General features: G+C 43.2%; 1 protein-coding gene across 6 annotated transcripts in view; it reads right to left on the reverse strand.

The window, feature by feature from the left end:
* The window catches only part of PPFIBP2 (PPFIA binding protein 2), a 186,525-nt gene that overhangs the window by 56,763 nt on the left and 116,500 nt on the right, over positions 1-13,262 (reverse strand). For all 6 annotated transcript variants that reach the window (XM_045290869.1, XM_045290867.1, XM_045290866.1 and 3 more), the window contains 2 exons: positions 11,601-11,693; positions 7,246-7,359 (listed from right to left, as the gene is read on the reverse strand). In XM_045290869.1, coding sequence (XP_045146804.1) covers positions 7,246-7,359; positions 11,601-11,693 — 207 coding nt within the window. The remainder of the gene's footprint in view (positions 1-7,245; positions 7,360-11,600; positions 11,694-13,262) is intronic.

The following is a 13,262-nucleotide window of genomic DNA, read 5'->3' on the forward strand; positions in this document are numbered from 1 at the left end:
AGTGGCAGTAATGACAGAGCACGCGCTGTTACGCAAAAACCGCGATAGAGTGAAGCCGCGGAAGTCGAAGCGCGAAGTGGCGAGGGTTCACTGTAATAGATAAAATATATAATTAAATAATAATTTATAAATTATCAAGGACTCATGAGACAGGGGTAGTGGGAAGGGTGGGGAAAAAATGAGGACCTGATGCCAAGGGCTTAAGTGGAGACCAAATATTTTGATAATGATGAGAGCAATGAATGTACAAATGTGCTTTACACACTTGATGTATGTATGGATTGTGATAAGAGTTGTATGAGCCCCTAATAAAACTATTAAAATATATATTCCAAAGGGATATTTAAGGAATATCTGGTTAAGTCCCACTTTCTTCACCCACAAATCAGTGTCTTGCCTCCACAGGCAGATTTCTGCTCCCACAGGATCATATACATAACTCTGTTTAATATTTTTCTTAGGAACAGAAAGACCTACTTAAAGGTGCTCTGAGAAATTTATCAGCAAAGTTCTAAGGACATTTTGTTGAATTCACACACCTAGATACAATATCCCAACACTAAAATTCAAGGGCTCAGGAACTTTGTTATGGCTCTAAGACAGCGATTCTCAACTTGTGGGTCACGACCCCTTTGGGGGGTTGAATGATCCTTTCGCAGGGGTCGCCCGATTCATAACAGTAGCAAAATTACAGTAGCAACAAAATATGAAGTAGCAACAAAAATAATTTTATGGTTGGGGGGGTCACCAGAACATGGGAAATTGTATTAAAGGGTTGCGTTAGGAAGGTTGAGAACCACTGCTCTAAGGGGTAGGTAGAGTCCATATTTCATCCCCATTTTCTTCAAGTTCATTGACTCTCACAGATCAATAGCAAGTAAGTGATGACAATATAGAAACTCATGCAGATGGGCTGAGCGGCCCTCAGAATCGATCGGTTTTCAGGCCTCACGTAAAAGGCAGTCACACAATGAAGTTGTCTGAACCCCGGAGCTCTGGCATGGGCTGACTAAAGCAGAAGCTGGTGCGGTCCACGGTTACCCCCAAATAGGAACTGTCTCTAAGGCTCTTTTGGAAAACATAAAGGTTGAGTGGGAGACCAGAACTTCCATCTCCTGAGAGATGCTCTTGTTGTTCCCTTCCCAACCTGCCCCACACTCTACAGAGGACTGCAAATGAGAAATAACCATTCATCTTTAATTGTCTGCATACCTGTGTGGCCCTGCCCCTCTGCTGATCCTGTTTGCTTAGATTGCCTGTCTAAACCCAAGGGTCTACATACTTTCTCTTTTGGTAGCCAAACTCAAAAACAAACCCATTGCCCTGTAAGTATCTGAGACTGTAACTCTTTACAAATGCAGAAAGCCTCGTCTTTCTCTCAGGCTGGTGGTTTTGAACTGCTGACCTTGCAGTTAGCAGCCTAACAGGTAACTAGTATACCACCAGGGCAGATAGGTTAATTTGTAGAAAACAGTTGGGGTCTGAAGAGATCAGTATTAAGCAAAGGTCAGGCTGGGCTGAGGGGGGTGAATGGTTCATGAGCTTTGGGCTCAAGGATGGACAGTTTTTTCCTTGGGCTTGGAGAGGGAGTCTGACATTGGTCAGGAGAAAAATTGTGGGCAGAAACAAGCTAGTTGGGGCTATCAAATCCCATAGACCACAAGTGCTATTCAAAGAGGGCTGGTCAGCAGAGGGGGATGAGCCTAGAACAGAAGTTGTAGACTGGAGGTTCATGGGCCAAATTTGGCCTTTAAATATGAATATTATGGTTCCCATAGCATATAAAGCATTGTGTAGTAATAATTTCTTTTAGAAGAGTTAATACCAGGTTAATCCCAAGGAGCTGGAGATATATATGTCTCAGATGTCCAACTATTCCAAGATGCTATTCTGCTCTATGTTTGCCCCACTCCTCCTTCTCATGCCTGCTTTCTGCGATCTGCTGCAATACCCCAGAGAAACTGACAAAACTTTGAGGAGATGTCTCCCAGAGTGGTGGATGCAGGAATAAGCCAGAAGCCAAAAATGTGTCTTCTAGCTTCCACCAAAGTTCAGTCAGGAAATAAAGGTATGGCTTTCCAGGTGACATCCCCTCACAGAAGGGTCACCAGGAAGGGATGAGGGCGTAGTATAGCACCAATGAAGCACACAATATTCCTCTGGTTCCTTGACGCTTCCTCACCCTCCACTCTCATGACCCCAGCCCTTCCTTTCATTTCAGGCTAGAGCGGAGTATGTACACTGGTACAGATAAGATCTCAAGTCACATGGAATCCAGGTTAGATAAAACCCTCAGGAACAGAAATGGGAGTAGGGATGCCAAGAGGGTAGAGGGAAGGTGGGGAGAGGAGGGGAGGAAGAGGGAACTGGTTGCAATGAATGACACATAACCACACCACAATCCCCAGGGGGATGAACAACAGAAACCAAGAGGGGAGGGAAACAGTGGTTCGTGTAAGATATAAAAATAATAATAATTTATAATTTATCAAGGGGCTACAAGTATAGGATGGGGGAAGGAGGGGAAAAAAAGAGGAGCTGATAGCAAGGGCTCAAATAGAAAGTAAATATGTATAAAATAATGATGGCAACATATATACAAATATGCTCGACACAATTGATGTATGGATTATTATAAGAACAGTTAAGAGCTCCCAATAAAGTGATTTAAAAAAAAAAAAGAAAAGAAATTATGGCTAGAAGGGCTATAATAATTGAATACAACTCAATTGTCTTTATTAAAGTACAGTAAATCGATATTTTAAAAATAGAAACATTGATATATAATTTTTAAACTAGAATATCTATCAGTATTAGGGCCAGTCAACTGGGGCTGAGTCACAGTGCCCCCTTTACACAGGCTGTGTGCCGGTTTATCAGGATCAGATAGTCAGGGAGAGCTTTGCATCTACAGGCAGCTAGAGGCCCCACAGGGCCAGTGATAGTTCAGAGCAGTGGTTCTCAACCTTCCTACTGCTGCAACCCTTTAATACGGTTCCTCATGTTGTGGTGACCCCAACCATCAAATTACTTTCATTGCTACTTCACAACTCTAATTTTGCTACTGTTATGAATCGGGTGACCCCCAGGTTGAGAACCTCTGGTTTATAGCTCTTCCGGCATGAGCAGAAGACCAAGTTTAGCTCAGGGCAGGAATGGTGTCAGGGCTGGCAGTATTTGCCTCAGTTCTCTGCCTCTTGGCCATGAGCCATTCCTGTTCCTACCTCGTAAGTCACGAGTCCTGAAGCCTAGAATTTCTCAAAAATAGCAAGCCTTTACTTGTCCCAGTGCAGAGGATACATACTGCCAGCTCTAGAGACCAAGGTGGCAGTGCGGAGGTGTGAGCATCCACGGTTTTTACAAACAACCTCAAGCTGACTTTTAGGAAAGAAATCACATATGCAGACAGCTTGGAAACTAGAGGTAGAATCCAAAGATCACAAGCTCAGGCGCCACCAAGCCTGAAGCTTCAAATGTACTATAACTCGAACTCTGAACATGCCAAGGGAGGAGGACTATGTACTCCTATCATTTTACGCTTCAAGAATTGAGAGAACGCAATGAAACTTATGGGCATAAAAATAATTTAGTTCAGGAAGACCTCTGAAAAATATCCAGATGCCATAGAGTTGATTCTAACTCACAGCTGCCCCTCGTCTGTCACAGTAGAATCAGGCTCCCCAGGGGCTCCAGTGGTTGGTTTCTTTATGCAAGTGGCTGGTCAGGCCTTTCTTAGAACGAGACTGTATGGAGACTGTAACCCTCACTTTTTGGTTATTAGACAAATGTTTAACTGTTTGCACAACCTAGGAAATACACAAGTCAAGATACCTCTTCTGTGATACATGCAAACCACATATCTACTACCTAGTCCATCTCATACAACAAAGGGCACTCAGAATCAGAAAGGATCCAGAAGGTAGTCAAGCTTAAGAAAGTAAGATTTTTTAAAGTGTCTAAAATGCAGCGGGTGCCATGTTGTCCTCTCTCATTCATGAGGTGAGTTCAGAGGTGGTACAAAGGTACTGAAAACAAAAAGAACCAAATACAGTCTAGGCATCCTGCTTACAACATCGGTTCTCAAACTGGTTTGACCTACCATCCCCTTCTCAGAAAGAAAATTCCTCAGTGCCCCTCTGGCAATTAAAAACGTTCATTCTATAATCCATAATCCAGGATCAAGTGTAGGGATCTGCTTCTGCAGCCCCCATGAATCATTCCAGTGCCGCCCCCCGCCCCCTACCCCCCAGGGACATGGTATTGCCTGCTTGAGGAAACACTGGCTTAGAAGGACACTGACGGCTTTTCCCCAGGTGGTGCTGGGCACCCATAGCAGGCTTATGGACACAGAGATTCTGACAAGGGGTGGAGACATCGCCACCAGGAGCTATGCCCAGAAAAGGAATCCAGGAGGAAGTTGATAACTCTACATGCAAACATGCTCCAACCCCCATTTCATGGATCTGTGTCAGCCACTGCCCCTCTGACATTTTTCCTGTGGTATGTTTCTGAAGCACATCTTCCACATTCAAAATTTCTTAGTCTCTTTCTGAAGTTTTTAAACAATACCGCACCATCTCTTTCCCAATACGTAACTCCAAACCAACCTGAAAATTCAGTCTAGTGGGATACTTCCTGCATTCGTCCTGACAAAACTTCCTCGTCACTTGAGCAGTTTCTCCATCAGGCTCTTTTCTTTCCTGGGTCTTTAAAAGAAATAACTCACCTCTTATTGCTCCTCAGATTTTCAGGGAATATTATGAGCAGAAGTGAGGGCATACAATTTAATTGAAAAGCCAATGCAGCCAAGAATGTGGTAACTTATTAATCAGCAATGCATACAAAGCAAACTAACAACAACTTTTGAGTTGTTGGAACTAGTTTTTAGGAAAACATTTGCATAAAAATACTGTCTTCCCCTTTTTTTTGAAGTTCTTCAAATGAAACCGAGGAGTACCTGCAAACAAAAAAACCCCATCCTAAAATCAAAGGTCACATTTCTAAGCCCATCTGTGTTCAATACCACACTGTCAAGAAACTATGTGAATCATATGCTGACAAAGAAAATAAAACGGGTCAGCGCTTTGAGGGGAAAGATGACAAGCAGTGTTCTAATTCAACCCACTCATTGTAAGGGGCTGCCTTTCATTCTTTAAGTAATTAGTGAGCATCCTTTGTGAGCCAGGTACTGTATTGGGAGCTACAAAGGAAGCACACATCAACCTTGTGGTTTATTTTTCAAAATTACTGAAAATGCTAGGAGAAAATGTAATAATAAGATATATATTGATTGATTTTGTTTGTTTGTAATTGGTTTCTAAATGGGTTCTGAAAAGACTTTTCATAAAAATTTTGCATTTTTTCCTTACTTTAGCATATCATACCTAAATTAAACCCAATTACCATGAGACCTATGAAAGAATGATTTAGACATCTCTTTAAATCTGGGAGATAAAAATATATAGTATCATCATTTTTATTTACTATTGTTCTATAAGGTCTGACCAATGTAACATGTCCTGAAACAGAACTGAGACATTTCTGTTTTTCCTTTCCTTTAGTGATATATTAGTCATTACCCACAGATGATATGACTATTTCCCTGGTAAACTGTAACTCAACCACTGTTGGAACAAGATACTTGGCAATAGGTTTCAAGGGTTATAAACTGTACAACCTCTTTCCATGCACTCAGGGACTCTGTCATACATACTGTATTCAATATCCAAGAGGCAGTGCAGAGGATGCCGAGAAGAGGAGGAATGGGACCAGGAGACACAGGGAGGACACCGGATCAGTGATGGCACCAATGGATTGCAAACTATATTATAAAACGTTGAATGTAAGACTGTAAGCTTTCATCTAATTCATAAAAGTTTTTACAAATCTATATTCTAAAATTAAATACCCATGGTAGCTTATTATTTAGAAGAGGGTAAATTGTTTAAGAGTAGAATATTTAAGTAAATTATATTATAATCACTCAAAAAATCTACACGTGGTAGTATAGATGATTCTATAGCAAGATTTTTAAGTGGAAAAAAACAGGCTATGATGATAGTGCATTGTAAAAATGAAGCCGCATATTTAGACTTTACAAGGGAAGAGAATCATTATCAGCATCAATAGTCCAAGGCTGATTGTTATGATGTCAACGTATCACCACCCTCCTCATGCCTCAGCACTGCTAACGTGACCACAGCAGTCACATAGAACTCACAGACCATACTCATAGTTCTGGTGTTTAGTAGGAAACATTACAATTCAGGATCAGGAATAATTAAGAATACAATTCTTCAGTTAGGACAGCTTCCAGCCACATTGATAGGCAGGTCTCTCAGCCATCAGCCTTTTGGACTGACCCAAGCACTGTCCTGGTTAGGTGTTACAAAGTACTTTTAAGTGTTACAAAGCAGTTTTTAACTGCTATCTACACAGAGGCACCCTACTCTGTCAAAAGGTCTTGGCCCAAGATGCTCAGTTCTTTAGCTCCATGGATCAGTGAGCCTAGCCAGAAGGCACACTATTCTGCTAGTAAGCCTTATGTCTGAAGGTGCTCAGCTTTCTCGCTCTGTGAGCCAGAAAGCCCACCAAACCATTTCTTGCCAGACCCCTACTGTTCTCCCGTTCAGCTGCTTCTGCTTCTCTACAACTACTTCTCAGTCTCTTACCATCTCTTACCAGAGATGGTACAAAAGGAAACAAAGACTTTTAATAGGTTTAGTCAAATGGCAGGAGAACAGTTAATTTATTTTTTTAATCTTGCTACTTGTTAAATTATACTAAGATATTATTTATACTAGTTTTATCAAAGAAAACAACATTGAGTAGGAGGGGGTAGGGGGAGAGTAGAAAGGGGAAAGGCACAAAACAAGCTGACAAAGTGGCTTTCTAGAATCCTGGATGCTACCCACAGGCAGACCAGGGTTTGTGTGATAAGATGGAGCTGGCATTGCCACCAAAGTGCTCTTTTGCTGAGCCAGGCCTGGGGAAAGAAAGTGTCCTGTTAATTTGTCTAACCAGCTCAACAGGTTATTCTCCTGCTCCACCCCCAACCCCTGCCGCTCTCGATGCTCCAGCTGGTTTCACCTGCTGCATAAACAACTGAACACTGAGCAGCCAATCCCACTTCCTGCAGGATAGGAAAGTACAGCAACACGAGCTGTAACCCAGACACAAAGAGGGACTTCAACACATCAACAGGTCAGAACCCAAGGGCCTTCCTTTAGCCACACCTGCACTGACCTGTTGAAGCATCTCTTCAGCAGCATTGAGTTTCACCTGGTGTCCTTCCAGACATACTTCCAGGTCCCGGATTTTCTCTCCTTGGGCTTCCACTTGGTCTGTGAGAACACTCACCTGTGCCAGGAAATAAAACAAAGGTGGAGAAGCAGAAACTCTGCTGGGGGCAGGAATCCTTCTCTGTGACGCCACACCACTGAGCCTCACACGTGAAGAATGACTTCTGTTGCACGGTAGGGAAGGTGACCCGGATGAGGGGAAATTCAGGTGGGTTCTTACCTTGCCAGGGGGCATCTAGACCACTGCCTAAACGATGTTAGTCACATTTCTGGTCCTTGACAGACTCAAGGAAAACACCCAGCAGCCAAGAGAGCTCTCTGCCTCTGGGCTGGCCTGTTCCTGGTTCCTCTAATAGGCTTCACTTGGCCCCAATCTCAAGGCACATCTCAGCCGGCTTGCCAGAACTTCTGCCACCTCATGGGGTAGAGTAAGACAAACTTCTCTGTAAACTAACCAATGGCCTTACCTCTTTCATAAGGGTGTGAGGACTGCTTGCCTATCAGGCAAGTGTTTTGAACAACTAAAGAATGTCAGACGTAAAGGGCATGTATTAGCAACGACAAAACTTGACTCTAGAAAAGTTTTTGTGCTTTACAGGCCAAAACATGACTCTAAGTCCTAAGTATACAGAAGCCACATTACACATACCACGGCAGGGGAAACAGTCATCCTTCTGAAGAACACTGAGAATCTCAATCGGAATTATCAATTAATTAAAGAATCAATTACAATAGTCATTGAAAGCATGCCATAAATACACATTGAGCTTTTGGAGCCTTCTCTACTAGGAAACTGCTTTATGATTCTGTTTTTCTCTCTTTTTTTCCTTCTTTATTCTTCATTTCCTTTCTTTTTTTCTCTCTCTCTAAAGGAGCTGCCTTAAAACAGGAAGATAGAGGGCCCCCACCCACAAAGCAATCATGTGTTGGTAAAGTAAAATCCTTTAAACTCTGGTTTTTAACCAATGATTGAGTGATGGCCACTTACCCACAGATCAGCCTAAATCTTTGCTCAGTCAGTAGAGGAAAAATATCAGGAGGAGTTGCCACTGAGTCTATTACAACTCAGGCAACCCCATGTGTGTCAGGAGAACCATGTGCCGTGTTTGGGGAAAATATGATTTTATTAGTTGGCGGTTTTCAAAGGCTGATTTTCTTCTGCTGTACCTCTGAAAGGACTCAAGCCACCAAACTCTTAGGTTAGCAAGTGAACACAGTTAACGGCTAGCACCACCCAGGGACTCAAAGGCAGACCCATGAAAGAGTTAATATAAATTCATTTATAAGTGTTTAAATCAACTTTATGAATTATAAAAGCACCTATTTAAAAAGAAACTAATCTAAATTACCACAGCAACGTTAAAATTTCTATTTTCAAGTTCCCTAGTGGTTAATGAAATACTGAAGCATATCCCTGGAGCTGAGGCATGGTGTGAACTGAGATTTCCAATTTAATCCAATATAGGCTACTTTTGTCAAGTAGGTTCATCTTAAACACAAACCCTTGTGAGTCAAGCCTTGTTGCATTACACTATTCCTGTCCTTGGCATCTACTAACTTCACTGTTCAAAAGGGTGGGATGCAGCGAGTGGAGGGTGGGCTCTGCTCCCTGGGGTCTGGCTATTCTTATTAGAATTAACACGTGGGCACCAGCCTCATGTCTTACAGTCATGCCCTGGCAGTATCAGTGGTCTGTGCTCCGTAGAGTCCACAGTATTCTACAGTCCATAGTTCAGCCACTAGTCAGAATCAAGCCACAAAAAGCTGCAGGTCTTCATTAACCTTAGTCTGCAAGTACTATGAATGTAGACCTGTGAAAATGGGGTCAAGATATATAAACATCCTTAAATGTGACCTTCAATAAATAAATGCAAATACTGAAAATACTGGTTGAGTCTCTACTATGAACTAAGGATAATTTTGGGCCTGGAGTGGAAATTGAGTGGGGGAAAGGAAAATCCTTCCTTTAAGAAGTTATATCAATTATAACAATTTATTTTGTCCTGGAAATAAAGCATTCTGTTAAGTGTGATTTGCTTTGTTCTCTGAAGGAAAAGACCCTGGGGAAAAGAAATCTGGGTCAAGGGGTCCAATTAATTCAGTGTGGATGAGTTACAGTGAGAATTAAGCAAGAGGCATTACCATGCTGACAATCTGCATAACCAGCTCCACCCGCCACTACGAAAAGGCGGAAGCACTCGCACGGATGAACAACTCCGAAAGTCTGTCCACAATCTCCTGACAGACTAGAAACCACTAGGCCAACTTCTGAGATTTCTGCTACGAAATGTCCAAATTACACTAGGGTTATTTAAATAAGGATTCTTGAAAAATTCAAGTTTTTAATTTTGATTTTTACACTTTTTTTAAAGAAGAATGTCCATGAGAATAAAACAGAGGGCTCCTTTTTTGTAAAAATCAAATTGTAATGAATCCTCTCTAAAAAGGAACACAGTGACTCAACCATGCGGGTCCTGCTTCAAAAAGCTGTCCAGTTCATACTCTCTGCGGCAAAATGCTAAGCAGAACCCCTTTCCATCAATCATGTCATTGGGGTGACGTTTCCAATGACACCTCCCTCTGAACATCTGTGTCATCGTGGGCTATAAACTCTGGCTCCTGCTCTCTCTTTGATGGCAGCTCCCACAAAGTTGCCACTCCACCTACAATGCCCCGCCCCCCCGCCCCCCTCTGCTGTTCTTTACACACAAACAACATACCCTACCTGAAAGCCTCCTGACTGACAGCCCCCTCTGCCAGGAATGTGCTTGCTTCTCCGGTGTTCTTTTAGCTCCTAGCCCAGCTTCCTGGGGTCTCTTCCTATCAGAGTGGTCTTGCTTTAGTTTCTCCATGGCACTTCTCACCACTTGATGTATTTACGTATGTATGTGGTTTGTTTACCACTCAGCCTTCCTCTCACCTCTCCCTCCCGCCCTCCACTGGCCCCACCCCACCCCAACCCCCAACTGAACTGTAGCTTTGTAAGAGCAGGATCTGACTGTTCGCTGCTGCATGCCCAGCAACAGAAACCAGGAGCCAGCCATCTGTGGACATTCCAATATTTTAAAATGAACTAATCCGTGGAAGAAAACACAAGGCAGCAAAATTAAATATTTGGTATGTGAACCCAATTAATATAAAATGGGGGAAAAAAGGGCAAAAGGGAAAGATGGGCAGAGGGAGAAATTTGCTTCTTTAAACGTTTAGGCTCTCCAAAGTTTCTAAAATTATCATTGATTTTTATGTTCATAAAGTGTTTCCGAGAAATAAGGGCAAGAGAAGGAAACACAAACCAACAAGGCGATGACACCACTTCAGTGCCCCTAAGCTAAGGCCAGAGGCTGCGGAAGTTCTACCCTCTCTGCGCCCTCTTCAGCCAACTACCGGTCTTGTCCACCATCTCCAGAGCTTTTCACAGAGCTGGGACTAGGATATTAATCTTTGGTCTCTCAGTTGCCACTCAGTGTCTGAGACATACTGTAACTTGAGAAAATGAATCTCAGGGTTCCCACAGCAAAGAGCCCCTGCTTCAGCGACAGGTTTTCCATTGGAATCCTTAATTTAGTAGGGAATATAAGCTTTCAGCAGTAAAAAAGAATCCTGTTGTAGTTCACCAGTGAAAGTTTTACAGTTCCTCTCTTTAAAGCAGGAGTCATGGGACAGTCTATCCACATTACCAGCTCCTGGGGATTTGACATCAAAGCAATTAGTCTAGACCCAGTTCTAGCAATTTTAGACCTGATCCTGTTAGCATTCACCCTAGCAGATATGAAACATGGCTCCGCTTTATTGGTGAACCAAGGACACATCTTATCTCCTTCCTAAGAACCTTCGATGGCAGGTTCTAATCTCTCTGCCATGGAGCGGATTCTGACTCACTCACAGTGACTCTGTCGCACAAAGTAGAGCTGCCCTTGTGGGACTGTTGAGACTTTAAATCTTCAGAGGAGCGGGCAGCTTCATCTTTTTCTTGAGGAGTAGCTGGTGGGTTCGAACAGCTGACCCTGTGATTAGCAGCTCAGTGTGTAGCACCCAGCAACCCATCTGTCTACAGAGCAGCCAGTTTGCAGATGCTTGCTAATGCATGATAAAGAAATGGATAGATCCACAGGCCCCCAAAGTCAAACCCAATTATTCCCCAAGTTACTTTCAATTTCATTTCAGGAAATGTCTTTTTTAACAACATCCTCTGGGGCAGGATAAACCCAACAGTGAGAGCCCCTTGCCCTTCCTTCCCACTCTGGAGAAGCTACGAACTAGAGGTAACAAAATAAGCTGGTTCTCACCAGAAAGACCCACCTGCAATATGAGAGACTCCTTGTCGCCTTCTAGACGGGCCAAGCGTTCCTGGTAGGTTTCATTACTAGCGGCACTGTGGTGATCTCCCTGCAACTACAGAGGAAGAGAGGATGACACTTAAGATTGGGAAAAATCTCACCAGCTTTCAAATGGAGAATGCAATTTATGAGGGCAGTTTGGCTGATTATATGTACAAAACCACCAACCAAAACAGGTAAACCACAAGGTTTCCAAAGTACTATAAGGAGGACCAGACCAGATGCCGTTGAAAGGTGTGCCTTGAAAGTTGGCAAAACCAGCCCCTGGATGACCTCACCTTTGCCAGGGAGCGCCTGCATGTAGTTCCAGACCCAGTGGTGCTTGAATTGTCTCAACATGTTGGGCTTGTTTAGGTAGAGGCCCTGGAGAGGCACCAGCAACAATGAGGGTCTGCTCTTTGAGGAGACTTGGAAACTGCTACCATTCACCAAGGAACTAGGTAGGAACAACTCCCACACAGTCTGGTATTGACTTGATGAACTGTTCGGTTAGGGTCCTGTGGACCCACAGCACATTCAGCAGCATGGAGGCCTATCGTGAATATGACAATGGGCTTGGAGGGTGGGGGGTGTCGACAGAACAATCCTTTGCTTATTTACATATTCCCTCTAGAAGTAGCTAACCTGGTCCTTGGAGAAGCAATTTGGTAGCTGAGGTTGCATACCATGCTTCCACAGCGCTAGAGCTGTGGGTAGTCATCTAAGACAAGTATCTTCAGAAGAACCCAAACAGGGGCCAGAGAGATCCCAACGGGCGAGGCAGAGGGAACACATGCCAACTAGAAAGCAGTTACAAACCATGGAAAACAGAGGTTTGAAAAGGAAGGTGACAAAAGCCTTATAAAATGAGACAGGAGCTTCAGCCACTTTCTAGAGCACATCTGTCCTGGGTGTGGGCTCCATGGAAGAGGACGGGAGGGTGGGAAGAAGCAAGTAGCATTAAGCTGCCCAGATATCACAAACGTTCCCTCCTCCATATTGAAACAAGAGCCCCACAGTAGGCCATCTGGGGCCTGGACGAGATGAAAAAGTAGATCTTAGAAAATGGAGACATACCTATATAGAGGTCTAAATAAAGGCATGTATATATGTAAATATATTTATTATGAGGATGTGGAAATAAATCTATGTGCATATATGTATAGGTGTAGTATTAAAGTAGCAGATGGACATTGGGTCTCCACTCAAGTACTCCCTCAATGCAAGAATACTTTGTTCTATTAAACTGCCATTCCATGATGCTAACTTTCCCAACACAATCGCTGAAGACAAAGCGGGTGCATAAGCATGTGTGGCGAAGAAAGCTGATGGTGCCCGGCTATCAAAAGATATAGCATCTGAGGTCTTGAAGGCTTAAAGGTAAACAAGCAGCCATTTACCTCAGAAGCAACAAAACCCACATGGAAGAAGCACACCTGCCTGCGTGATCACAAGGTGGCGGAGGGATCAGTTATCAGGCATCAAAGAACAAAAAATCATATCATTGTGTGCTCACCTCCCCGATATGAACACTGAAGACAAATGGGTGCATAAGTAAATGTGGTAAAGAAAGCTAATGGTGCCCGTCTATCAAAAGATATAGTGTCTGGGGTCTTAAAGGCTTGAAGGTAAACAAGTGGCCATC

This window comes from Echinops telfairi, unplaced genomic scaffold (assembly GCF_000313985.2).
Source record: "Echinops telfairi isolate 266 unplaced genomic scaffold, ASM31398v2 ScPeMD7_60;HRSCAF=208, whole genome shotgun sequence".
Lineage (NCBI taxonomy): Eukaryota > Metazoa > Chordata > Mammalia > Afrosoricida > Tenrecidae > Echinops > Echinops telfairi.